At 58.1% G+C, this 25,401-nt stretch overlaps 2 protein-coding genes across 3 annotated transcripts; one reads left to right on the top strand and one right to left on the bottom strand.

Moving 5' to 3' along the window:
- Positions 1–886: 886 nt before the first annotated feature.
- On the bottom strand, positions 887–9,304 carry CHCHD4 (coiled-coil-helix-coiled-coil-helix domain containing 4). The gene is made up of 3 exons (XM_032458738.1): positions 9,099–9,304; positions 2,768–2,866; positions 887–2,006 (listed from the first exon to the last, which is right to left on the bottom strand). Exons 1-3 carry the CDS (start codon positions 9,118–9,120, stop codon positions 1,711–1,713), a joined length of 417 nt encoding a protein of 138 aa, XP_032314629.1. The 5' UTR covers positions 9,121–9,304; the 3' UTR covers positions 887–1,710.
- A 123-nt stretch (positions 9,305–9,427) lies between these two features.
- TMEM43 (transmembrane protein 43) lies at positions 9,428–25,310 on the top strand. 2 transcript variants are annotated; one of them, XM_032458733.1, is made up of 12 exons: positions 9,428–9,642; positions 13,722–13,871; positions 14,562–14,696; positions 15,149–15,243; positions 16,002–16,051; positions 16,313–16,382; positions 17,133–17,203; positions 18,064–18,185; positions 18,381–18,455; positions 18,814–18,915; positions 20,525–20,642; positions 22,591–25,310. In XM_032458733.1, exons 1-12 carry the CDS (start codon positions 9,631–9,633, stop codon positions 22,791–22,793), a joined length of 1,203 nt encoding a protein of 400 aa, XP_032314624.1. In that variant the 5' UTR covers positions 9,428–9,630; the 3' UTR covers positions 22,794–25,310. The 2 variants fall into 2 exon arrangements, with proteins under 2 accessions (XP_032314624.1, XP_032314626.1); XM_032458735.1 differs by lacking the exon at positions 9,428–9,642 and adding an exon at positions 12,787–12,925.
- The last annotated feature ends 91 nt before the right edge of the window (positions 25,311–25,401 follow it).

Raw genomic sequence — 25,401 nt, 5'->3', positions numbered from 1 at the left:
GGTAGAGCTCAGGGGTGGAGCACGTGCTTAGCACGCATGAGGCCCGGGGTTCCATCCCCAGCGCCTCCACTATATAAATAAATAAATAAATAGCTCCCCCCGCCCCATGAATCAGTCAGCCCCCTGGTGCTGAAGCACAGTCTGTACCCACCTCCGCCACTCATGCAGTGGCGCTTTCTTATCCTCAAAAGTGGGAAAGAATGGAGTCTTTTGTCTCACCAAGCGGACTGGGGCAAGGACAGTTTAGAGATCTCCGCTCTGAGGGCGGCCACGGCTGGAAGAAAACGGTCTGCCCTGAGACCCCAGTGCCATTGTGCACACACCCCCACTGTTCCTCCCACTTTCTAGTGAGTACTGAGCCCTGGCTGGACTGTAGCCTCCCACAGGCAGGGGCCAGACGGGTCGCTTTCCCGTGTCCCTGGGACACAGACTGCAGAGGTTCCCTGGGTGCATCGAATGAAGGGAATCCAGGACACAGTCACAGACCAGTGACACCTTAATCGAAACGTTTTCTGCAAAAGTATGTTTGTTAAACATGCAGGGCTCTGCATGCGGCTCAAAGAAGTCCCAGGGCTCCTCTGTGCATCATGGTCTCCTGCCCCCAAGCTTTGAAAAAGCACTCCCCTCCTCACACTGAGCTGTGCCTTCGGGCTTTGGGGGGCCGACACCTCACTCTTGGTGTGGAAGGGGCCTCCGGTGCTCTAGCCTCGGTGTCCCCCTCGTGAGTGTGTGCTGTGACCCACTCCCAACAGATACAACCCGGTAACACTGACAGCGATGTCTGGGCAAAGGCATCTGTTTGCTTCCTAAGATTGCAACACAATTTTAAGACTCACACTGATCTATCAGTATCTTCAAAGAAGAATTTCAATTGAATTTTTCATAATTTATATTTCCTTATATCAAACAAAAATTTTAATTAGTAAAAACAAAGAACACATTCAAAATCAAGTAAAAATTATGTTTTTCTTTTGACACCATTTCCTCTCTGGGCTGCTACTTCGGTAATAATTAGGTCCCACCTCTCAGGAACATTGCCTCTGAACAGGCCGAGACAGAGCCAGGGTGCACGCAGGCCCCAAACCAGGGCTTTCGGAATAACAAGAACAGCAAAAACCAGCCTTTCTTCACTTACACAGGGGTTCGCGCAGAGGGACCAGAGCTCTGCTTTCCAAACTAGAAAACCTGGAGCTCAAGGCCAAACTGGAAGCCACGACCTGTCAGAAACGAAGCACAGTGCTTCCTCAGACACCAGCGTGTGGTCCTCCGGCCTCTTCCAGCAGGGGCGGCCCCGCTCCAACACTTTTAAAGGAAAATGTTTTGTTTCTATTTCACTTCCCAATGGGGTAGAAAAATCTACTAAAAGGGATACAATGTCTGAATAAATCAGCTCACTCACAAGAGACACTGCCAGATAATTTTTGGTTGCTGAGATTATTCAGCACATTATTTCAAAGTGGCAAAATTCAGGATAATCTGAGAAGAGAATTCCAAAGGGGTTCATGTGAGACACACACACATACAAGCCCATCTTTTCAGTGTACAGGTCAAGGGGCCAAGACCCCGATCATCACAATAAGTTACTTTGTACATCACAGTGCACGGAACAGCAGCGGGAAAGACACTTTCTTGGACAGTGACCGAAAGGCATTTCGCAAGAGGTTCATGTCCCTCAGAAGGAGGGCTGGCACCCCGAGCCTCGGGCCTTCATTAGCTAGACCCCTCCTCTTCTTTGGTCGCGGTGGCCTCAGTGGCGGCTGCTTCCTCTGCAGGAGCCGCCGGCTTCTCCTCCTCATCCTCCTCCTCCTGCGGGTAGAGGTCTGGGTACTTCTGCATGCACTCCTGCATGGCCCGGAACTGGTCCACACAGTCCGAGCCCTTCACGTCCTCCGTGCTGTAGTGGAAGCAGGAGAAGGCCGACTTGAACTGCTCCCCGCAGGGGCCGCTGGCCATGCCCCCCAGGCACGGGCAGTTCCAGTTGATGTCCCCGTTGGGCAGGATCAGCCCTGGAGCAGGAAGACGGGCAGGGAAACATGAGAGATGCTGTCTACGGCTTCAGAAGAAGCAACACCCAGTGCCGTCCTCACGGGCCGTCAGGAGGCGCAGAAACGGCAGCCCCACGCACTGCGGCCCGGCAGAACTCGCCCGTGGGCCTGCCTCTCCCTCTGCGTCGGGCTCAAACCCGGCACAAACCTGCATCCCCGGCTCAGGTGTGGAGAAGTCACCGGCGGTGACTTCCTCCACGCACAGCACTGGTCTGGGTTCTGGCCGCCTCCCAGTGCCAAGGCCGTGCCCGCGCTCCAGGAGCTGCGGGCTGAGCAGGGGGCTGAGTCCTGCCACTGGAAAGCGGCCCCTCTCTCTCGAGGGAGCTTTCCACGCAAGGTGCCTGCAGGGAGCTCACCCCTCGGAGTCAGGTGCGCCTCTTATGGGCCTGCCTGCCAAGAGTCTGGGCACGTGGCAGCGTTCAGTCTGGAACTGCACTCAGCAGGGGGCCTGTCACCTGTACCAGAAACTGCCGGAATCCACTGACACTCCCCCAGAACGTGGTCACTAGGCAGCACCCGACCTGCTTGTCAGTGCAAATACTTAGAAGAAAAAGAGGCAGATGAAGGGAGGAGCTCCTAAGTTCGGGTCTGAGGGCCAGGGAAGTGTGCGGGAGCGAGGGCTGGAGAGCCCACAGCCCTCACACCTCTGAGGGAGACGCGCTCGCCGTCCCGGAAACCCAGCCTTGACCAGGACGGCGGGCTCCTCCCGGGGCGGCACTCACTGTGCTCCTCGTATGGGTCGTTGGGGTCATCGGCCACCAGCTCTGCGCTGCTTGGAGTTTCATGGTCTTCTTTGGTCACAAATATGATTCGATCCTTCCCTAGTGTTTGGAGAGCAGAGGGAGAAATGTTTCACCCAGGAGCTGTGAGTCAGCCCTGAACCCACGCAGCCATGGAAGCCCCATCTGAAGGTGCATCTCACACGAGGAGGCCTCCTGGATGGACCTGGAGATGGTCACACTGAGTGAAGTAAGTCAAACAGAGAAAGACAAATATCATACGGTATCACTTATATGTGGAATCTAAAAAAATGACACAAAAGAACTTATTTACAAAACAGAAACAGACTCTCAGACGCAGAAAACTAACGTACAGTCACCAGGGGGAAGAGGGGAATGGAGGGATAAACTGGGAGTTGGGACTTGCAGACACACTGCTGTATGTAAACCAGAGAGACAGCAGGCCCTCCTGGACAGCACAGGGAGCTGTATTCAATACCTCGTAATGGCCTATGATGAAAAGAGAATATGAAAAGGAATATATATACGTACAACTACGTTGTACACCAAAAAGCAACACAACATTGTAAACCGACTACGTTTCAATTAAAAAAAGTAAAGACGAAATAATATATAATAAAGCAACAAACAAACAAAAATAAAGTCAACCCGCTGGAAACAGCGAGGCCAGCACTTCACCTGTTGGGCCCATGGCTCTCCCCCGACACCCTACAGCTGACAACACTCACCTGACCTCGCCTCCCTAAAACCCATGCCCTTCAGCTGCCCACACAGTCCCGGCGGATGGGGCTGGCCCATTCCTGCCATCCTGCCACTCCCGCCAGGAGGCTGCAGGAGCCCCATTTCCCGCCATGGGTCTGAGGCTCCGGGGATGACCAACTCGAGCACACAGGGCCCAAATTTGAACCCAGCTCTGTCTCCCACGGCCACGCCGTGGAGATCCTTGTACACAGCCACATGGCCCCAGCACAGCCCCACTCCCCACCTGCAATAGGAGTGACAAGAGCGCTGTCCTGGGCGCCTACGTGCTCGGGCACGAGTAAATGTCTCGGACAACAGATCCTGACCCAGTCCCGGCGCCAGGAAGCCTGGACTCTAGGGACCGTCTGCTGCGAGAACGATGGAGCTTCCTTCCCAGCCCCTGGGTGACCAGCAGGGGAAGGGCAGGGACAAATTCAGCTGCCCTGGTGCCCACGTGCGCTGGCCCGGGACTCGGGGACCATGGCAGCACTTTGCTTCAGCAGGCTCCTCAGGCACTGTCCAAGGACAGGGCCGTCGTCAGTGGCCTGGTGGGGGCTGAGCGGCCTGCAGAAACGTCTCCCAGAGCTCCACGTTTGTTGGATTGGCCCACATTTCTCTGTTTGCCCTTTCTATCTAGGAAATTCTGGTCACAGGGGCGGATGCTAAGGTTTGGGTCCACACTGGGCTGGAGCATTTAAGGAAGAGGCTCGGGGAAAGCGCAGGGTGACAGCAAAGACCAGAGAGACACACCAGCCAAGGGGACAGAGAGAAGGCACCTGGGTGCTCTCCCCTCCCCACACGTGTGGGTGACAGTGACGATTGCGAGCCCCAGCACCAGACTGCCAGCCCAGCACCATCTCAGACAAGGCGGCCAGGGCCAGCTCAGGAGCCCGAAGACCTAGGTAATTCCAGCCAGCGGTCAGCACCTGGGAAAGCAGTCTGCAAAAGTGCTAAATGCTAAGCAGAATAAATAAGCTGACACAGACTTCTCAACTCAGCTCTGACAGTTTTGTTTACCCAGCCAGGCTCGGCCCAGTGGGGAGGCCGGTTACCAGCCCAGAGGCCAGGGGTCCAGGCCTGGCTGGGTACAGGAGGCACCAGTGGGCCGTGTGAGGCAGAGACCCAGCCTCGCCCAACAGAAGCAGAATCAAGCTCTCTGCACGTCCACGCCGCGGACGGGTTCCCGGGTGACTGATGCACAACCAGGCCGGGAACCACACGGCAGTGCCGACAAGCGGGCCAGCCAGCCAGCCAGACTGGAAGTCTCGTTACACTTCTCAGGAATTTCTCTAGAGAAACAAAATATAAAATGCTGGTTTTCACTTCCAAGATGACCTAAAAAAGTTGATGTGAGCATATGCAGAAAGATGTGGATAACCACCAGATGCCCTCTCAGAGTCCCAAATCAGGACTGAATGACCACCACTGGCGGCAGGAGGAAAGGGCGGGGTAGGACCCCACTGCTAGCCAGCGAGGGCCGACGGCTTCCCAGTCACCCAGCGAGGGCGCCTCGGTCAGAGATGGGTCCTGAACGCCTGTGGCCGTCACACGGGGCACGGAGACAGTAACCTGAAGGGACCCCCCCCGCTGGCCCAGAAGCATGTTCTCCACGCAAGGGGCAATTCAGTGTTCAGTCCAGCATCCTCTACCGGATGGAATTAATGTGGCAAACTGAAGCATGTTGGAATTCAGCCCATTCATCTGTCTGGTTTTAGAGTCAGTGCAGACCACAGCCTACTGTTAGCCACATACCTAAGAGCAGGTTTAAAACAAAAAGAAACAGAACAAAAATACCTGACAGCAGGTTTCTTAGATATTTACATAAAAGTAATACAAGAAAAATTTAAAAATGAATACAAGAATATTTTTCTCAAATTCAGGAAGCTGTGATTCCCTGATGCTGGACTCACCTATAGGAGAATCAACCTTTTTAAAAAGCCTGGAATGAATCCCATTTTGAGGGCTCCACCCCCCTGACTTAAGCACCTCTCAAGGGCCCCACCTACTACCATTCACTCTTGGGGTTAGGGTTTCAGCACATGGATTTTAGGGGACACATTCATATCACAGCAATGGGAAAATAAGGTCTCCTTGGTGACTTGGCTGTGCCTTCTGGGCAGGGACTCATCTTTGCATCCCCAACCCTGGTACCCAGATGGTACTCGTGTTTGTTGAATGGACAAATAATAGCAAGGACTCAAAACTATCTGTTGGGAGAACACAAGCCCCGCCCTGGGCCTGCGGTGTAGGCCGGCTTTGGGAGACCGGGCTCCCGGGGCCATCGCCTTCCCGGAGCCCTGGGACTGGGGTCCACACACAACTGTGCGACTGCAGGCGCCCACCAGCTCAGCCTCCGTGGCTCCACACTCAGCGCAAGGATCAAGAGACTCAAACACAGGAGATGAAGTGAGTTTCTGTTCTCATCTGAAATTCCACACAAAACACAGTAACTTTTTAAATGGCATCAAATGACAAATATAAAATCACCTGCGAGAGATACTCAGAGGCTGGAGATGTCAGTAAGTGTCGGAAGTGGGAAACTGACGGAGCAGTGCTCTTGCTTCAGTGACTGGAGAAAGCTGCCCCAAAGAGCCGCGGGAGGGGAGTCAGCTAGGACACGAGCGGGGCCCACCCGGACCCCGGGAAGGACTGGGGGTCGGAGGCCCCAGGACCCTCTGAAAGCAGGGCTTCAGGGTGGGGCTGAGGGTAGAAGGACTGACCGAGCAGTTAGACACCAAGACACCCCCGTTCTGGGGTTTTACTCTGAGCAGCCATCCTGAATGCCTGTCTTTCTCTCACCCGCCCACCATCCAATCTGGTTGACTCTGCCTTCAAGCACGTCGGGAAAGACCTGCATCCCTCACTTCCGTGACCCCATCTCCCACTGCTGGCTCCCTCCATCCCAGCATCCCCTTGCTTTTACTTGACCGTGCTGTGCACACAACGACCTCCGGGCCTTTGCACAGGCTGCCCTGTCCTCCGGGCACACAATCCCTCAGATACCCTCTCAGCCCCTCTCACCTGACTTCATGCCTCCTGCCCGGATGCCATCTTCCTTCATCGCTCCCCATCACCCTGAACCTGCTTTGTCTCCAAGGTGCTATTTTTCACCTAACATATTTACCACCTGTCTCCCCCACTGAAATGTCAGCCTCTTGGGGGCAAGGATTTGTCTGTTCCACTCAAAGCAATATCCCCAGAGTCTAGAACAGCACCCAAGACAGAGTGGGTAAGCAGTGTTTACTGAAAAGTGGAGAACGTGAACTCTGGATCAGGCTATGAAGATCCCAGCCCCAGCAGAGGGCGAGAAGACAGAGCAGTTACCACCATGACGTAGGTTAGAGAAAAACCCCGTGGATGGATGGTCTCACTTCCCCCAGAACCCGTGTGGGTCTTTACATCAGAATTCTCAGCATATCCAACCCAGAAGGGGTGCCCCTGCTTCCACCTGCGCCCCCGCCGTGTGCTTAGGGGCTGGCACATCACAGATGCTCAATAAATGTTGGTTGACTGAACAGGAGAGAGCAGGCTCAGCATTAGAAAAGGAGGAACAAAAGACAGGAACAGTGCGGCCCAAGTCCACCCTGGGGAACACCTTGAACGCCAAGCTAAGGCCTTTCAACTGCAGGCTGGGTGGGCGGGGCCCTGAAGTCAGCGTGCACAGGCTCAGAACAGCGGGCAGGATAAAGGTGCTCGGTGCCGGGGGAGTGGCCCATCTCACGCTCTGAGCTTGGTGCAGGAAGACAGGGAGTCACATGATAAAAATCAAGCAGGTAATTTCAGAGTTTAGGATGTGAAAGACACCAAGGGCCAGGACAGACCTCTCTGAGGTGACATGTGAGCTGAATCCTAAAGGCTGAGGAGCAGCCAGGGGAAGAGCTGGAGGAAAGGTGTGCCAGGCCAAGGGAACCGAGGAGGCCGGCGTGGCTGCGCAGTGAGCGGAGGTCAGAGACCAGCTGGGCCCCAGGAGGCCTGTGAGGCAGGGGCTCCATCACATAAGCCCTTATAGGGGAAGGAGTTCGGGATCCTTTCTCAAAGACCCACGGGAAGCATAAAGAATCGGTGGACAGAAAGGCAAGAAATTAGTGGCCTGGGGGCAGTGACATGGATAAAAACTAGGGAGGGCCGAAAAGTGAGTGCTTTCATTTCTCCTCCCCAAACGGAAACAGATCTTTGACCCAGGAAAAGATAAGGATCTACGGTTTGGTGGTGGACAAACACGTGCCTCTGCTTCCCAGAGAACCTGCGAGTCCTACAAATCTTCAAGGACAAGGAGGGCTGTATTTATGTCACAGCCTCATTAGACCCAGAGGCTCCAAAACATTTGCTAAATGAAGAAGGAAATTACAAACAAAAGCCCTGCTGTCTAGCACAGTGGGGAAGGCAGAGGACTTCTGCTCCTGGCAGAGTTCAGTATCAGTGGAGACGTCAGTGAGCATGAGGGCTTCCTGACCCAGGGAGGGAGGGTTCCCGGAGAACGGGGTACTGGGGGGAAGGCTCAGAGCATTTTAGGTTGAGCTGCTCTCCTAACTGAAGCATGGCCGTTCGGGAAGTCATCTCCTTCTCTGGGCTTCAGATTCCCTGAATTAACTGAGGGAGCTGGACTATAAGGAATCTCCGGATGGGTTCCAACTCTCTCTGGAGCTTTGCAGTCCCAGGTGAACACCATCCCCGACACCTGGCACAGAGAAGGCGCTTCAGGACTATCTGCTGAGTAAATGAAGACCAGCTTCCCATTTTACAAGACTGGACTCTGGGGCCTGGAGGGGTTGGGTGGCAGCTCGGTGTGGGTTTGTGGTGGTGTGTGCCAAGGCCCCGGGGCCTCAGCCTGGAGCCTTCCGAGGCCTCCGAGAAAGGTAACAAGAGAGAGGGAGACGGTGGGTGGAACCCAACTTTGTTTTCTTTTCTGCGGGGTTGTCTTCCCAGCCGAGGGCTCCCTGGAGTCCACTGGGTACCAGTGGCACCTGGGCAGCTCTGGAATCAGACTGCGGGGCTCCAACCCCAGCTCCACACTTGCCTGCAGCGTGGCTTTAGCCAATTCACCTGTGTGTCTCGGTTTACTCTCCAGAGACGAACAAGGGCTGACTTAGGCGAGATGGAAGGGACAGGCCACACCAGCTCCCAGAGCAGGGCCTGGGCCGTCCCCGCGGGTGGAACTCCCACCCCAGCACAGCGCCAAGCGAGGGGCGACTTTCCGGGAGAGTGCAAGGCGGCGCAAACCGGAACACGTGGTGTGGGGTAAGCGCCACAGTAATAATTAAAATCAGTAAATTCCCCGTTACGAGCCGGGGCCACGCGCTCGCATCTCCCTGGCCCCAGGCCTGGTTTACGAGCTCCCCCACGTGCTGGTCCCTCCGAGGTCCGGGTTCGAGCCTCACGGTGACCTTGGACAGCCGCGCTCCTCCCCGGGCCTCGACTTTCCCATCGGCAACGCGGGGATGGCGGCCCCGTCTCGGGGGTCCCGAGGCGGGTCCTCCCGCCGGCAGTGGGGTCGCGGGGTCCGGGGGACTGCACAGACCGCGGGCCCCCTGCAGGCCCTCATAGGCCGCCTCCGCGCAGCCCGCCGCCCTACCTTCCTGCCGGCAATAGGCCATGGTGCAGCCCGGCGCTCCGACCTCGCGGCGATCGCTGCGGCGGCCTCCCGCGGTGACCTCTCCCGACAGGGCGGGCGGCTAGGAGGCCCGCGCGCACCCGCCCCCTCTAGGCCTGCCCGCCGCGCGCCTGCCTCAGCGGTCCTAGCCCGGCCTTCTCAGCCGGGAACTACATTTCCCAGCAGGCCGCGCGCCGCTCGGCACCTCCCGAGGCAGCAGGAACTACATTTCCCAGAATGGCTTGCTGCGCAGGCGCATCAGTGAGGTACCGATGGGCTGCAACTTTCGGAGAGAGCGCCTGACTCCGGACTACATCTCCCGGGGGACCTTGGGGCGCGGCGAGCAGGAGATGAAAAGCGGCGGCGGGTGGGGCGGGAGCTCTGGCCGCCTTCTGAGCTCTGGGCTTCGCGCGGGTTCGCGGCTCCGGGCCGGCGAGAGGCCGCGGGACTGCGCTTCGGCTGTAAACCGCTTTCGGAGCTAAGCGAGCGAGGCGGACGGCGAGCCGGTCCCAACATGGCCGCAAACGTGAGTGTCTCCTGGTCCCCGGCCACACCCAGGCCTCCCCATCCCCTGGGCTCCTCTCCCGCAGGCCCGCGGCGGCCCGATGCCCGGCTGACCTTCCCCGTGCGGCCGCCCGGTCTCCCACTCACGCCCGCGTCCGGGCCCTCCGGCGGCTTAGCTGCCTGCTCGTCTCTCTCGGCGCGTCCGGACCCCGCTGTCCGCGTTCCTTGGTCCACCTCCTCCTCGGGTCGCGCGGTTGTGGGGATGGGGACTGGGGGGTGTGGCTCCCAGCCTCGGGACTGGTTTGTGCGCGCCTCCTCGCAGCCCCTCCTTTCGTCCCCACTCCCGCCTGGGCTCTTGGGGTTCTCACAGTTGCGGACTTTGAGGGCTGGACGGGACCTCAGAGAGGGGGCCAGTCCGCGGGAGCGGTGGGGCAGCGGGTACCGCTCCGGTGGTAGAGCCACGCGCTGTCCGGGAGGCAGTGGCCTCCCCGCTCTCCGGGGTATGTACACCGACGCTGTGATGCTGCAGAGGGGGCGCTGACTGGGTTGGGAGCAGAGGAGTTAGGATGACGGTGAGAGAGAGCAGTTCCCTACTGGCGGGTCCCTGGTCTTCCTAGCACGTATTTGGCTGGAGAGCCCCTGGCTGAACGTGGTGCCCTTGGAAAGGCTGCTGTTTCTTCTCCCTTAAGCCAGCCTGTCTCAGGAACCTTTCTATTTAAGCTCAGCATCACTCAACAAACGGAGCAGCACCTCTTGCCAGGGTGCTGGGTGTGGGAGAGGCCGGTGACTCACCGCACCCCTCCCGTGTGAAAGTGCTTCTGGGGCCAGCTGGGAGCCCTGCCAGTCCCACACACTCCCTCCCTCCCGCTTTGGGGGAGTGCCCTGGCCGCTCTCCCATGGCCTGCTGCACCCTCTTTCCAGGCTCCTCCTCTGTCCCCAAGCATCATCTCTGCCTCCCACACCCCCTGAGAAGGCAGGCTTTGTGTCACCCATGGCCCTGGCACGCTCTGCCTGGATTGGAGTTGTTTGGGAGGCCCAAAAGCCTCAAATGGAGCACCTAGAAAAGCCTCAGAGGTGGTCGTGAGACCTGGGGTCTGCGTGGGGAGAAGGCAGTCAGACCGGCCTGCGCCCACACCTCCACTGCCATATTTTACAGATGGGGAATCTCCCCCCAGGGAAGGCGCTTGCCAAATCTCACAGCCAGCCTGGCAGGCTGTGTCAGGGGATGGTGGCAGGCTTGGGAATCAGGTTTACCTGCTGGCAAATCCAAATTCTTCCTCAGTTGCTGTGTACCCATCACCTCTTGGTGTTTATGTTTCCTTGTGGGATCAGTTACTGTGAAGTTGAAGGGAGACTGTGCCTAGCACAGTGCCTGGTGCATAGTAGGTGAAAAAAAAAAAAAAAGAATTTACCTTCACAGCCCTGGTGAGTAGAGGCCACTTTGGGTATGTTGGGTCCTGACCTTTGCCAAGGCACGTAGATGAATTTGGGTGTCCTCTGGTGTCAAACCTTTGTTGAGTCACCCAACAGCGGGGCACCTTCTTCCTTCCGTTCAAGGCTATCTTTGAGCCCCTTATCTTGATGTTGGCTCCTCGGTGTGTGCTGAGAGGAGACCCCCGAGGAAGCCAGGCCTTCCCACCCCCGAGTTGGGGGCAGCGAGACTGGCTTCTTTTCCTGTCCTGCCTGCAGGAGGCTCCCATGTTCAACTCCCATTACAGCCCAAGAAGTGAGGAACGCAGTCCAGAGCAAGTGGTAGGACAGTGGCCTCCATTTGGCCTGGATTTGAATCCTGAGTCCCCTCTTAGAGGCTGTGTGATCTGGACTGGTGATGTAACTGCTGAGCATCTGTTTTCTCATCTGTGAAATGGGGTCATGATAGTGTCTACTTCCTTGGGCTTATCCGTGACTAGCCTGTGATAGACCAGGGTGTTTGTCATTGTCATCATTATGATCGTTGATGGTCATCTACCTGCCTACAGCAAATTGCTCCACTAATGTTTCCAAATGGCATGGAAAGTGAAGACCATTTCTGAACGCAATGGACAACTGGTCCCTGGCAGGCCTGGGCTGGTGGCATTCGGGCACAGTCAGAGAACATGGCACCAGCCTGTTCAAACAGAAACTGACTGGAATCTCCTCCAACCCCCCAGTGCCAGGACGGGCTAGCTCACCCTGAGTGCTTCTCCAGGAACCACTGAGATCTTTGTGGCTTTTGTCAGCCCAGCCCAGCCTTGGTGTCCGTGACAGAGAAAGCTGGTGACATTCCCACCAGCCAGCACAGGCCTCGGCACTGAGCGTCCAGTGATCACGTCCTCTGATTCTCGTCACCACCTGTGTCCTGGATTGCTGGCCCTACTCATCAGTGAGGAAGTGGGCACAGAGGGCTGAAACTGCTTGCCCACGGTCTCCTGGCTGTTGTGTAGCAGGTCCCACGTTCGCACCCAGTCTTTGGCTCCACAGCAGCACTCAGGATCGGCAGTGGACACGCTCTAAAGCGTGCTTCTGTTACCGGCCAGACAAGGCCCGACCCGCTGACTGGAGTTTGTGGCCTACCGTGGTCTACCTATCCATGCCCAGCCCCCTTCCCTCTCCCCACGCCCCCCACAACCCGGCCAGAGCGGATAGGCAGCCGTTCCCCCAGAACCACTTCCTACTTCCCCACCACTGCCCAGACGGTTCCCCCTGCTGGGGATGCCCTCACCGCTGGGTCTGCCTGAGTCCCACTCAAATGCCCCCTCCTCCAGGGAGCCTTCTTGACCCCCAGCTGGAAGGGGTCACTCCTTTAGCACCGGACCTGCCCCTCTCACCAGGCACTCAGGAACGCCAAGCCCTGTTTGTGGCTGTGACTTGATGGCCCTAAAGCCACTCACCCCTACAATCTCACCCCTGCAAGGCCTGGCACTGTCCTTGAGCAGCTCAGCCACTATTTGTTGAGCTGAATTAAAAATGTATCTTTGGTAACCTATTTGTAAAACAGTTTGCTGGTTTCTTAAAAAACATACATCTTCCCTATGATCCATGAGTTCCACTCCTGGGAACCCAATGCCTGAGGGAAATGAAAGCACATATCTCTGTGAAGACTTTGTTGACGAAAATTCAATTAACAATCAAGTTCAGAAGGAAAAAAGGGTATTTTATTTGCACCAAACAGGATTATAACCCTGGAGGCAGACTCTCAGAAGCTCTGAGAACTGTTGCACCTGCTGGAAGTTGAAGGCACGGTCGTACATTTTCCAGTCGAAGGGTCGTGCACAAAGTGACGCACTGATGTTGTACATAAAGTTTCCCAAGGACACACAGGCCAGGTGGGCAGGCACAAAGCGAGCAGCAAGTCACCATGAGCCCTACAGGGCTGGGAAAGAACGCTATTCTTTTATGAAGTCACATCGCTAGAATCAGAAAAAAAGGAGAAAAAAAAAGAACTTTACAGTCGAGCAGGCACTCCCATCTTTGAGGAGGTCTGGTCACTGTGTGATGCAGACGCCCACTGCAGGTTAGGGAGGGAGGGAGGGAGGAAGGGAGGGAGGAGGCCCAGACGGACTGAGAGGATTTTATGTTTAAATGTTCTTGTCCTGTCTTCAAATGCACATGTTATTTCACCAGCTTGCACATGAGTGTTTGTAGAAGTTGTTCATATTAGCTCGGAACTGGAAACAAGCACAGTATCCATCTATCCACCGCTGAGTGAGCCAGCACATGGGTGTGTGGTGGACGGAACACTACTCAGCCATAAAAAGGAGTGGAGTGCTGACACACAGCACAGAGGACCCTCAGAAACACTGCTGAGTCAGAGGGTCTGGACAGAAGGAGTTCATGCTGTGTGGTGATTCCATTCATGTCAGGGTCTAGAGGAGTGATACAGATACAAATAGTTGTTACCTCTGGGCCGGGGTGAGAGGGGAGTGTTGGCAGGAAAGGGGCACAAGGACGCTTTCTGGGTGACAGCTGGGGCATGCACCCGTCAGAACTGAACACTTGATGTCTGTGCATTTTTAACATGTATAGTTAAAATCAATAAAAACCTAGTATAACTAAATAGTGAAATTCAGTTTATTTTTTAAAAAACAATTTCATTTTAGTTTTTTTAATGTCCTTTTTCAGTATTCCGGTCTGAGTACCAGGAAAGAACATGTCAGAGTAACGACCAAGCCCCAGCCAGGCTTCCTGGAGCGGCTGAGCGAGACCTGGGGTGGGATGTCCGTGGGGCTCATGACCTTCCTGCTCTCCTTCTACTTAATTTTCACCAATGAGGTAGGCTGTCTGGGGCCCCTGTGTGCAGAGTGAGAGTTGCTGCAGTTTGGAGGGCCACAGCTGTGAATCCAGGGGTTGGGTGTGGTGATAAGGGCCTAGATTTTGTGAGGGCGGGGCTGAATTAATCAGAGTGCTTTCTGTTGTGACTCATCTCACAACTGACACAAGCAAAGAAAGGGAATGGAATGGTTCACACACCTGAAATCCTGGAGGTAGCTTCAGGCATGGTTGGATCCAGGCGTTCATGCTGGGTCACCAGGAATATCCATTTCTCCACCTCTTGCCCATTTTTCTCTGTTGTGGATATTTCTTTGACAGGCTCTTCCTATGTGGTGGCAGAGTGGCCCAGCAACTCCAGGGTCACATCCAAGCAGCTTAGCAACCCCAGAGAAAAGAGGAACCATCTGTTTCTAAATCAATTTAGCAAAAGTCGCAGGGCGATCTCAGTGTCCTGGCTTGGGTCACAGTCCTCTCTCTGAACTACTCCCTGTGACTAGCAGACACAGATTCTGATTGGAGAGGCCTGGGTCATATGATTTAAATAGTGGAGCAGAAAAAGTGCATGGACTGAGAGGAGGGGAGGGCAGGGGTGCAGGGCAGGGATGCCTGCCTGGGAAAGCGGACGCCCTGGGCAGAGCACAGCTGAGTCCAGCCTGAGAGGCTGAAATCCTCGCTCCCCACTGCGCACAGGGAAGAGCATTGAAGACAGCAACCTCGCTGGCCGAGGGGCTCTCCCTGGTGGTGACCCCAGACAGCATCCACAGCGTGGCCCCGGAGAACGAGGGCAGGCTGGTGCACATCATCGGGGCCCTGCGGACGTCCAAGGTAGGCTTGGCGCTCACTGCGGGTATGGCCTGGTTGGGGATTTCGGAAGCGTGGCCCTTGGAGACGACACCCTGGGTGTGGTACCCACCCACCCCTGCAGCTGTGTGGACCCGTCACTCCTGAGTGTCAGCATCTCTCTCTGTTGAGTGGGGAGAATAATTGTAACAATGCTGAGGCCAGTACTTAAGGTCGGGCGGGACTCTGTAGCCACAGTCCCTGGAGCCCGGCCTGAGCTTCACAGAGAGGTGCTTGGACAGTGACGGTGGGTGTGTGCGTCCAGGGCAAGGTCTCCGCCGCGCCCTTGGGTTCCTGGCCGAGCAGCCCCGGACTTCTTCCTGCCGTCCTACTCTGCACCTGCTTCTCCTCCAGCCCAGCTTCCCCTGAGCTGGGCGTTCTGGGCTGATGTGAATCTTGTCCTTTATTTTTCTTGGTTTGCTTGATTCTTTTTGAAGCTCTTGTCCGATCCAAACTACGGGGTCCACCTTCCGGCTGTGAAGCTGCGGCGGCAGGTGGAGATGTACCAGTGGGTGGAAACCGAGGAGTCCGGGTGAGGCGCCGGGCGAAGAGTCAGCGGGGGGTGAAGGAGCTGCGGGTGTGGGGTGAGGTGCAGGTGGCTTTCATTTTGACACTTCTGAAACTTAAAGTCTTCCTACTGGAGAAATATCAAATTATCCTCTCATTGTTAGCTGATGGCCTTTTGTTTGGAGGTGGCGGGAACCTGCTGCAGGGCGGCTCCGAGAAGAAGGCGGGCCTGATTAGCTCCCTGCCGGGGAAATTACCCACGGCTGCCCCAGCTCATGGCGTGGCTGGTCTCGTGTTTTGGTTCCATCTTCTCTCCCATGAGGGAAGGAGGCAGAGGTGGCCTCCTGGGATACACCCTATGCGCCTGAACGGGAGCCCCAGGCAGACTGTCATCGGCCAGCCTGGGATCACCTGAGCTGAGCCCTGTGGACTGAGTGCGGGTGGAGAGGTTGGTGGTGGAGCCAGGGGCATCCACAGGGCTGACCCGGAGCAGAGGGGCAGGCAGATGACAGCCCACAGGCGGGGCTGGGACCCTGGTGTCAGCCAGGGGAGACCGGTTTCAACTCAGGATGAGAAAGCTCTTTTTTTCCAGTGAGGGCCTTCAAGGGCGGGAGCTGGCTGTTTGCCAGGAAGACCCTGTCCCTGGGCTGGTGCAGACCAAGCCTGCCTACCTGGGGAGCCTGACCTGGGAGCCCCAAGGTTGCTTCCAGCTGGAGATGCTTAGAGATGGGAATGCCTCGGGAGTAATGGGCTGACTCCGGGCTGCCTGTGCTTTCCCCGCAGGGAGTACACCGAGGACGGGCAGGTGAAGACAGAGAGGAGGTACTCCTACAGTGAGTACCGGGCCCCGTCCCCCGCTGGGCACCTCCCTGCACACCTGTGGTCTCTGTCCTTAGCAGGCGTCGGGATCTCTGGGTGCTGGTCCTCTGCACCCTGCTCTCCCGTCTGTCCCTCGAGGCTCCAGGAGCTGCCTTTTTGGCCCTCGAGTGGTCACGGGCTTAGATAAGAGAACGGGGGTGGGGAGTGGGCAGTGGGCCTCAGACCTGTGGCCAGTTTTACCTTGGTTTCTGCATTGTTCCTTCTCTCTGCAACAGACACTGAATGGAGATCGGACATTATCAACAGCAGAAACTTTGACCGAGAGATTGGCCACAAAAACCCCAGGTGAGAGCTGGGTCCCCAGGCCTGTGCATAGCCTTGGCTGCCACTGGCAGGTTCCCAGCCTCGGCTTCCTCATCTGAGCAGTGGGATCGAGTTACTGCTGTCTCATGAGCTGATGGAAATGTGGGACTGGGGTCCGAGGTCAGCTCCTGTGCTGGGCCCAGGAACACAGAGGCCAAACCCGACTCCCCTGGCCCCAGGCGACCTCCCTCAAACTGTCACAGGGATGAGGCTGGACTGGTGCCTGGAGGGGTTGTCAGCGGTCGGGGTGGGTGGGAGGATAGTGAGCAGGGGCTCTCAGGAGGCAGCAGCACCTGACCTGGGCCTTGTAGGGTCTGGCAGAGGAAGGTTAGCTCTGGGGTCGGGAGGGGGTGGTGAAACAGGTGTGACAGGCGAGCCAGAGTGTGCAGTGCCTGCGGTGACCAGCTGAGTTGTGTCAGTAACGCCTTGAATGCTCACAGTGGGGCTGGGATGTGGCCTGAGGCAGGGAAGGGGCAGTGAGGGTGTGCAGTCCATGGAAGGGCCGGCTGGTGGGCAGGGTGGGACAGGCTGGGAGGAGTCCAGGCAAGAGGGTGTGAGGTTCTGGGGAACAGAGGCAGGAGGAGGGTTCTCCGCCTGGGGAGAGGGTGAGCCGGTGGCAGAGATGAGATTTCTGCGGGGCTGGGCTGGACTGGACCTGCAGGAGCCTGTTGGGTGGGGACCCAGACACCCCACCTGGCGCCCCCTTTCACCAGTGGCCCCCCTCTCCCACAGTGCGATGGCCGTGGAGTCATTCACCGCAACAGCCCCCTTCGTCCAAATCGGCAGGTTTTTCCTCTCGGCAGGTGAGTCTCGGGACCCTTCAGATGAGCCAGCTCCGGCCCAGAGCCGTGTGCGTCCACTCAGTCGGGGCCCCAGCACTCGGCCCTCAGGTGGTTAGAGGCATCCCCCGCCCCTGCCCTGGGCACAGGGCCAGGGGGGAGGTGCGTCCTCAGGAGATGGGGACCCGTGGAGGACGCCCCACCAGGGCCAGTTCCCCTGGAACCTGTTCGGGGAAGCAGCTGTCAAGCACCGCGACCCCGTCAGGCCGCCACGCTGGTGCCTGTGCTGACCAGGCAGGGCGGAGAGCCCTTCCTCCTCCACCTCTGAGCCCCGCCGGCACCAGCCCTGTGCCAGAGGGGCTGGTTCACCACAGGCCCCGCAGCACCCCCAGAGAGAGGCTTCCAGGGGGCAAGGCGGTATCACCGGCCGTGGAGACTCCTGGGGCTCTGTCCTGGGCCTGTGGGAGCGACGACACTCAGGGCACCGATAGCCGGGGAGGGAGGAGAGGCCGGGTGAGCCAGGGCCTGGCTTCTCTGCCGTCTGCTCTGCCGCTCAGCTGGTGCCAGCCAGGCCTGGACAGGGATGACCGGACCCGCGGTGGTGTGCCTGCAGGGCCAAGGCCCTTCCAGAGCCGTGGTCACTGACTGATGGGGAGAGGGGACGGGGAAGGCTTCCTGGAGCAGATGGAGACGAAGTGGGGCTGGCAGCGTGGAAGGACAGAGCCGGAGGAGGGAGACGCGTGCGGAAGCGATGGGTGGGGAGCTAGGGGAGCTGGCCGCAGGGCTGGGTCCCGTGAGGGCGGCGGGGAAGGCTGTCGGGCTGAGGGCTGCAGACAGGAGTGCCGCGCAGACACACCACTGCTTCCGAGCCCTGCTTCTCTCAGGCCTCATCGACAAGGTGGACAACTTCAAGCCACTGAGCCTGTCCAAGCTGGAGGACCCGCACGTGGACATCATCCGCCGAGGGGACTACTTCTACCACAGTGAAAACCCCAAGTATCCGGAGGTGCCTGGCGGGGTTTGGCGCTCAGATAGCGGAGTCCGGGCCCTGGAGTCCCGCCCCCAGGGACACGGGCTCAGAGCCTTGCTTCCCGCTCTGATGGGGCTGCCGGTGGGAAGAGGGCGCGATCGTGGGGGGTGGAGGGCACCGCGGGTCCAGGCTGAAGGCTCCCGCCTCCCTCTCCGCTTCTCCTCCTCCCAGGTCGGAGACCTGCGCGTCTCGTTTTCCTACGCGGGGCTGAGTGGTGATGACCCTGACCTGGGCCCAGCTCATGTGGTAAATGCTCCCTGGGCAGACTCACGGGGTCCCCTGGCCCCCCTGGGCTCAGACACAGGGACTGTGTGAGCGTGGGGGTCTGCTTGTGCCTGGTGAGAGCTCTTCCCAGCCCCCAGCGTTTGCTGTGGGAATCCTCGGTCCCGGATTCCTGACCTCACGTGCCTCCTGCGGTTCCCAGCCCCGCCCTGCCCGACCCGCACTTGTGCCGGGTCCTCCCTGGATGGAGAGGGAGCCGCTGTGCCCTCCAGGCCGACGTGGAGGGAGAGGCTCGGGGGTCCGTGGGTCTCCCCGCTTGCTGCCTTGGGGGCACAGTGCAGGGGAGCTGGGCCCCTGGCTCTAAGCCTTACTCTCTGAGCAGGTCACTGTGATTGCCCGGCAGCGGGGTGACCAGCTGGTCCCCTACTCCACCAGGTCGGGGGACACCTTGCTTCTTCTGCACCACGGGGACTTCTCGGCAGAGGTGAGAGCCACTGCGCACCTGTGCTCTGCCCTCCGGTGGCCATGTCACCAGCTCCCAACACAGAGCACACCGGGCAGTGCGGCAGGGAACAGTGCTGGAAGGACTGAGGTGTCCCTGTGCGTGCGGGCCGTGCTCCCTGCGCAGGAGCGAGCAGGGAGGGGCAGGCCCCCCAGCGGGCTGGTGGGAGGGGAGGCAGAGGCTCGGAAGTAACAGTGATAGGAAACCTCCTGCGACGGCAGTCAGCGAGTGACATTTTTGCTGAGTCCCAAGTAAAGAGAAGGGGTCAGTCGGTCATTCTGGCAGGACGGGGCACCAGGACCATCACGCTGCCCTGCCCAGGGAGGTGAGAGGTGAGCGTTGGTTGGGGTGCAGGGCTTGCGCTGTGCTGTCCCAGGACTGGGGGTTGAGCACAGGCACCCCAGACGGTGGCCCCAGAGCGCCCTGGGCCCTTGTCCCATCTGTAAAATGGGGGTCACACCTCACCAAGCCCCACGGAGGGGTGTGAGGGTGTGCTGGTTGGTTCTGTGCCCTCCTTGGAAGTCAGCCTCTCTTCTCCAGGCAGGAAACCCGTCTCTTTAACAGAAAAAGAGTTTTACATTGTTGATGAAACTGGTGTACCCCTGAAGGGACATTGTGAACCTGCCCTGAGTGGGGCTGTGGGACCTCTCAACCCGTGAGGGTCTGGGAGGCACAGGGGGCAGGTTGGGGCTTAGCTGTGACCTGTTGACCCGATTGTTGGCCCGCAGCCGCCCCCTCACTTAGGCCCTGGTGGTGCCGGGTTGTGCCTTTTGTGGCCTGGGTGTGATCGGGCTGTGGCCCAGGACCCAGTTACCAACTGCAGGGTGGGGCTGACCCCTCCCAGCCTGGCAGACCAGTTGTCACCCTCCCCCCAACCAAGGGAGTTTCTAGAATTAGGAGGCCCAGTCCAGGTGCGTTTTCCCTTCTGGGGCTCCAGCCTCCTGCAGGTTGGGCCTGTGTCTCAGAGCTGTACCCCCCAGGAATCCCCAGGAGGGAAGGCAGTGACTGGAGCGGCAGGTGCTTCGTGACCACGCTGGGCCCCAGTGTAGTGTCGGGGGTCCCTGCCAAGGAGAAATGCCAGAGCCGCAGCGCCCCCCAAGGGGCACCAGCAGTTAGGTTTCCGGGGAGTGGAGACTGAGTGCCAGCATTTCAGCGCTGAGAGGACAGCCAGTGGGAGGGGACAGCAGTGGGGACGGAGTAGCAGGAGGGAAATAAGGAGAGCGGCGTCCCAGATGAAGCTGGGTACCACACACGAGGCAGTTCCCGTGGGCCCGGCCAGCACGCTCGGACATCAGCACCTCTGTAGGGTGGGGGACAGATGACCCCAGGAAGGTGCCGCTGCACATGGAGGGACAGGACAGCGGGCTGGTGGCTCTTGGAGGAGGTGGGCTGTGGTCTGAGGCGCCCCCACCTGACCGAGATCCCTTACCTTCTCTGCGGTGCAGGTGGACGAGGCCTGGGTGGGAGGCATGCCCTTCCCTCCCTTAGGTCTGCTCAGAAACACTGGCCCCTTCGGCACCTGCCCTGCCGACCGGGTAGGCTGGTGACCCTCCGACACGAGCCATGACGTCCGTCCCTGCTTATCCTGCAGGAGGTGTTCCGTCGAGAACAGAAGAGCAACTCCCTGAAGACGTGGGGCCTGCGGGCAGCAGGCTGGGTGGCTATGTTCGTGGGCCTCAACCTCATGACGCGGATCGTCTACACCCTGGGTAGGTGAGGGGAGCTGGGTGCGGGCCTCCTCTGCTTCTCCCTGGCCTGAGGGGTGCTCTCTGGGGCAGAGGTTGGGCCCTCAGCCCGCCCCGTGTCCCCAGGGAGCAGAAGAGGCAGGACGCCTCCAGGCGCAGGCTGGCGGGTGCCAGCTCCTGAGGCCGTGGGTCTCCGCGCTCCGCCCACCCCCTCACCCCTTCACCCCACAGCTGACTAGCTGGCCTGTGCGGGGACCAGACCAGAACAGAGCTCGGGGGTCCTTTCCTGCCCAGCTTCAGTTACCTGGCACCTAATGCGCAGTTTTGTGAAATGTTTGGCAGATAGGAAGCACTTGGAAAAGGTTGAGCTTCGTCCAAACCCTGGGCTAGACTCGGGACAGCCTCCGGCAAGTCCAGCGCACAGTGGGGAGTGTCCCAGGCAGCTCGCGGGGCTGGCCTTCAGCCCGCTGGAGCCCAGTCATTGCCCAAGTGGCCCAGCCTGGCTCAGGACCGGGCACCCAGGGTGACCAGTGCTGGGCTGGCAGGTGGGGCTTCTCTGGGATGCTCTGTGCCAGACTCTGCCCCCACCCCGTCGGATGGTTCTGTCCAGCCATCTCTGGCCAGGAGCCCCCTTTCCAGCTGGGGAATCTGGCTGCAGTGCGCCCCAGACCGTCGGGGCTCACCGTACAGACGGGAAACTGAGATGCAGGGAGGGGACGGCATGTCCTTTCTTGGACAGCTGACCACCTTGGGCACAACTGGGAGAAAATGTGAAGACTCTCCTGTCTTTGCACTGAGCCCATCGTGGCTGTGACCTTGGACAGGCCGTTCCCCTCTCAGAGCCTCAGTGCCCCCATCATCAGGGTGAGGGGGTTTGGTCCGTCTCAGAAGGCCCTCCTGTGAACCTCCAACAGCCTCTGACCTGCTGATTCCCCGACACTAGAAGGCTGGGCCTCCAGACAGAGGCTCAGTGCAGGGAGGAGGGGGGTGGGGCGCAGAGCAGCCGTTCATGCCTCCCCTTGTGCACGGCACACTCACTGAGCGCCTGCTGTGTGCAGGACCCTGCTCCGGGCCCCGGAGGCCACGCAGCAGCAGGACGGACGAGGTCCCCGTCCTCTCTGGGCTTAGACAGTGGCGAAAGGCTGGGCTCTGCACGCAGCCTTGCGTTTAAATCCTGGCTCGGGCACTTTCTAGCTGTGAGGTTAACTCCTGGACCTCAGTGACCCCGTGGGTGAACCGAGGTTAATAGTAGTGGCAGCCTTACGGGGTGGGCAGGGTTGATGAGATGCACGGGCGCGTGGTCAGTGCCTAGGCATGGCCCCAGCTTGTCGGGGACACCGAATGGGGGCCGTGTGGGGCGAGACCAGGATAGGCCATGAGGCGGCCTGCGCGGGGCCTGCAGTCAGGGCGGGCACCAGGTGGGCCCTGCAAACCTGGTGGCGTCAGACCCCTGGCCCCTGTGGACACTTGCTCCAGAATGGTCGTTTGCAGGGGCCAGCGGCCAAGGTCAGGGTGATTCCAGAGGTTGATGGACCCGAGACCTAATGACTTAATGACTTAATCACGCAGGGCAGTGGCCTGCGGGCTCCTGGGGATGGGACAGCTCGGCTGTTGACCTCCTGCAGCCCTGCCGGGAGTGAGGGAACTGGCACCTCCAGAAAGGGCTGAGGGGCTGGAACAGGCCCCCGCCGGGTTCGGCCCGGCCTGCTCTGTGAGCCGGCAGTGGGTGGGCACCCTGGGTGTCTGTTCTGGCCCCACATGGGTCTCAGCACCCGAGGCCTAGGCAGCACGTCCACTCGCCGTCCTGGGCAGTGGCAGGCACAGCTCTTGACGGGGCTCCTCCTTGTGTGAACCCCCCCAGACCCCCAACCCAGGAGGCCATGTGCCCCCCACCACTCCCCCCGAACCTGGTCCAGCAGTCCTGCCACACTTGTGGGGCATGGGGGCCTCACCGCCTTTCTCTTTCCCGCAGTGGACTGGCTCCCTGTCCTCCGGGACCTGGTCAACATTGGCCTGAAGGCCTTTGCCTTCTGCGTGGCCACCTCGCTGACCCTGCTGACGGTGGCGGCCGGCTGGCTCTTCTACCGGCCCCTGTGGGCGCTCGGCCTCGGCTGCCTGGCCCTGCTGCCCATCGCCATCGCGCGGACGCGGGTGCCGGCCAAGAAGCTGGAGTGAGGCGCCCGGCCCCGACGCCGCCTGAGCTCGGGAGCCCGCCCCCCTCCTGACACACTCGGGCGGCTCCCAGGCCGGCGTCCGTCTGTCAGCACCTCCACGCCTTCTCTGGGCGGGCAGCTTTGGTGGCACGAGGGACTCCCGTCTGCAGCGCAACAAGCGTCCGCCCGTGCGCTTCCTCCCCTCCCCTTGGGTCTGTGTGGCCGCTCGCCGAGCTGGTGTCTGCACAGGTGGTGACACTCAGACCTGCCGCCTCACCTGCCTGGCGTCCTTGGAGACAGGGCAGTGGGGGCCAGACCTACCCTGCGCTTAGCACTTGACTGAGACGGGCGCCTGGGGCCGTGGGGAGGAGGACGGACGCTGCTGGGGCTTCGCGGGGCTGCCGCGGCTCGGTGGCATCTTCGGATGCAGCCGCCCCGAAGGCCCGCTCGCACTTCTCGTCATTGCACTTCCGTGTGGAGCTCCCCCACCTACCCTAAGACTGCGTGGTTACAAGTAAGATTGAAAAAACAAAACACCTGAGTGATTCACATGTGTTACAGGACATCACCCTTTAGATCTGTCCGCTGAAGTCAGTTCACAGCACAGAGCGCGCGGGGTGACGCACCTGGTGGAGACAAGCTGCTCTGTCAGTATTCTGTGTCCCTGGGAAGCTTTCAGGGCTCTGAAACCAGTGTTAGCAAAAGGCCCGCTTTCCCTCCGCGAGATGAGGGTCTCCACTTGGGGAGAAAGGTGTTTCATCCTCCGGCATCAAAACCCACCCTTTACTTGAAGATGATTGTGTTTTCCAGTTGGTTCTAGGTGGGCTCCCTCGTGGTGACCCCCCCCCACCCCGTCCACCAGATCAGGTGTCAAGGCTGCAAGTTGGGACGCTGTCCGGCTGGCTCCTTCCTCACGGGTGTGCTTCTGACACCAGCATCCGGGCCTCAGCTGGCCACTTGTGGGCGATGCGTTTCATGTGTTGAGTGTCCACAGCTTCACTTCTAAGTCAAGTCTATCCACGCGTAATTCGCGTGGTTTCTAAGTGTCCCAACTCCTCTCACACCGTTTGAAAGACACAGTATGTTGTAACCTTGATGTCGTCAAAGATTCTTTGTACGCCCTTCGTGTTTTTGCTGTAGGAACCAGTTGTGCCTTGCTGGGAGCGGCTGCTTCATGAATAAGTATTTGGTAGTTGAACTGGGCTCGGAACTTCTGAAACTAGAGATTAGCAATCTCTCTTGTCCTGGGGTATTTGCGGTATAAATTGAAATTTTTTGTGTTCAAAACAGCCAGCCCCAGGTATGAGCTATCTGGGTTTAAGGACTGAAATTGTATTCACTATTCCTTGTTACATGAGCAGTTTCATCTAATCTCTCAACTCTTAAAGATGCTTTGATGGCAAAATACAAAATCCTTATGTTTGTGTGATTTTTTTTCTAGTACAGATTTTAAATTACTGCCAATTTCAAGTATCCTCAAAGAACAAAATAATGTTAATATTTCAAGCCTTTCAAAAATCATCATGAAACTTGTATTCTTAGTATTTTTGATAAAAATTCAAAATAAATTTCTAAACATCTTTTGATAAAGGGATTTGCCATTATCCTTTTTTGCAGTCTCGCTGAAATTTCTATCTTAAAGAATTCAGCCATAGAATTTATTAAGAATCCTACTGAACTTTTAAAACTCGGTTCCAAATTGCTTTTAGTGGTTAAAATAGGTTTCAATTTTTTTTTAAAATGCAAGTCAGTATTCCTAGTACTTAGAACTCCTTTGTTTTGTGTGGCCTTAGAGTGAGGGGCTCACACTTCTCCGTCGGCAGGATGTGCTAGGAGACGGGGAGGGAGCCGGTGGGACCCAGTGCAGAGGCATCGTGGGCTTCGGGCTGGACACACCTGCGCTGTGGTCCCAGGTCTGCACTGACTGGCTGTGTGACACTGGGCAAGCTGGTGTTCCTTGCCTCGGCATACTCGTCTGCGACTGGGGACAGTGCCTCTCTATCTCCAGTGTGGTGGTGAGGATTGCCTGGCACCTGCTGCGCGTTAGCTTTGCATTCTTTCTGCCTCTTGTTCTGAAGCAGTGGACTGCTGCGAACTGTCCACTCTGCACCCAGAAATGAGTTCTTTTTACTTATTGCCAGATTTGAAGCAGGTGAGTGGTAACTTCTCAAAACCTGAGGTTTCATTCCATTTCCATAGTGCCTCCTGGGAGCTGACACTGGTCTGAATAACAAGTTGTTTCTGCAGAGACAGGGTAATGCCCCTGACTCGATTCCCAGAAAGTAAGCCGCTCACCTCCAGGAGGGTGAGCGCCAGCTCTGGTGCAGGAAGTGCCAGGCCCAGTGGTTTCCATGGCAACCCCAGTTTGTTTCACAACAAAAGGCTTCCTGCCAATTCCTGCCCCGTATGAGTCACACCCCAAGTGTTTTGTTTGCCTTGGATAAAACTAGATTGAATTTTTAATGGCTCCTATCAAAGACTAAGTAACATCTCCTGGATTAAACAGACCAAAAAAAAAAAAAAAAAAAAAAAAAAAAAAGCCAAGCGTGTAACGGTAAGTCTCCAGCCTACGGGAAAACCGAACCTGGTCTTTAATGTAGTCTCGACGTGCACGCCCATCGCTGTCACTG

This window comes from Camelus ferus, chromosome 17, assembly GCF_009834535.1.
Source record: "Camelus ferus isolate YT-003-E chromosome 17, BCGSAC_Cfer_1.0, whole genome shotgun sequence".
Taxonomy (NCBI): domain Eukaryota; kingdom Metazoa; phylum Chordata; class Mammalia; order Artiodactyla; family Camelidae; genus Camelus; species Camelus ferus.
This window is presented reverse-complemented; position numbering and strand designations above follow the sequence as displayed.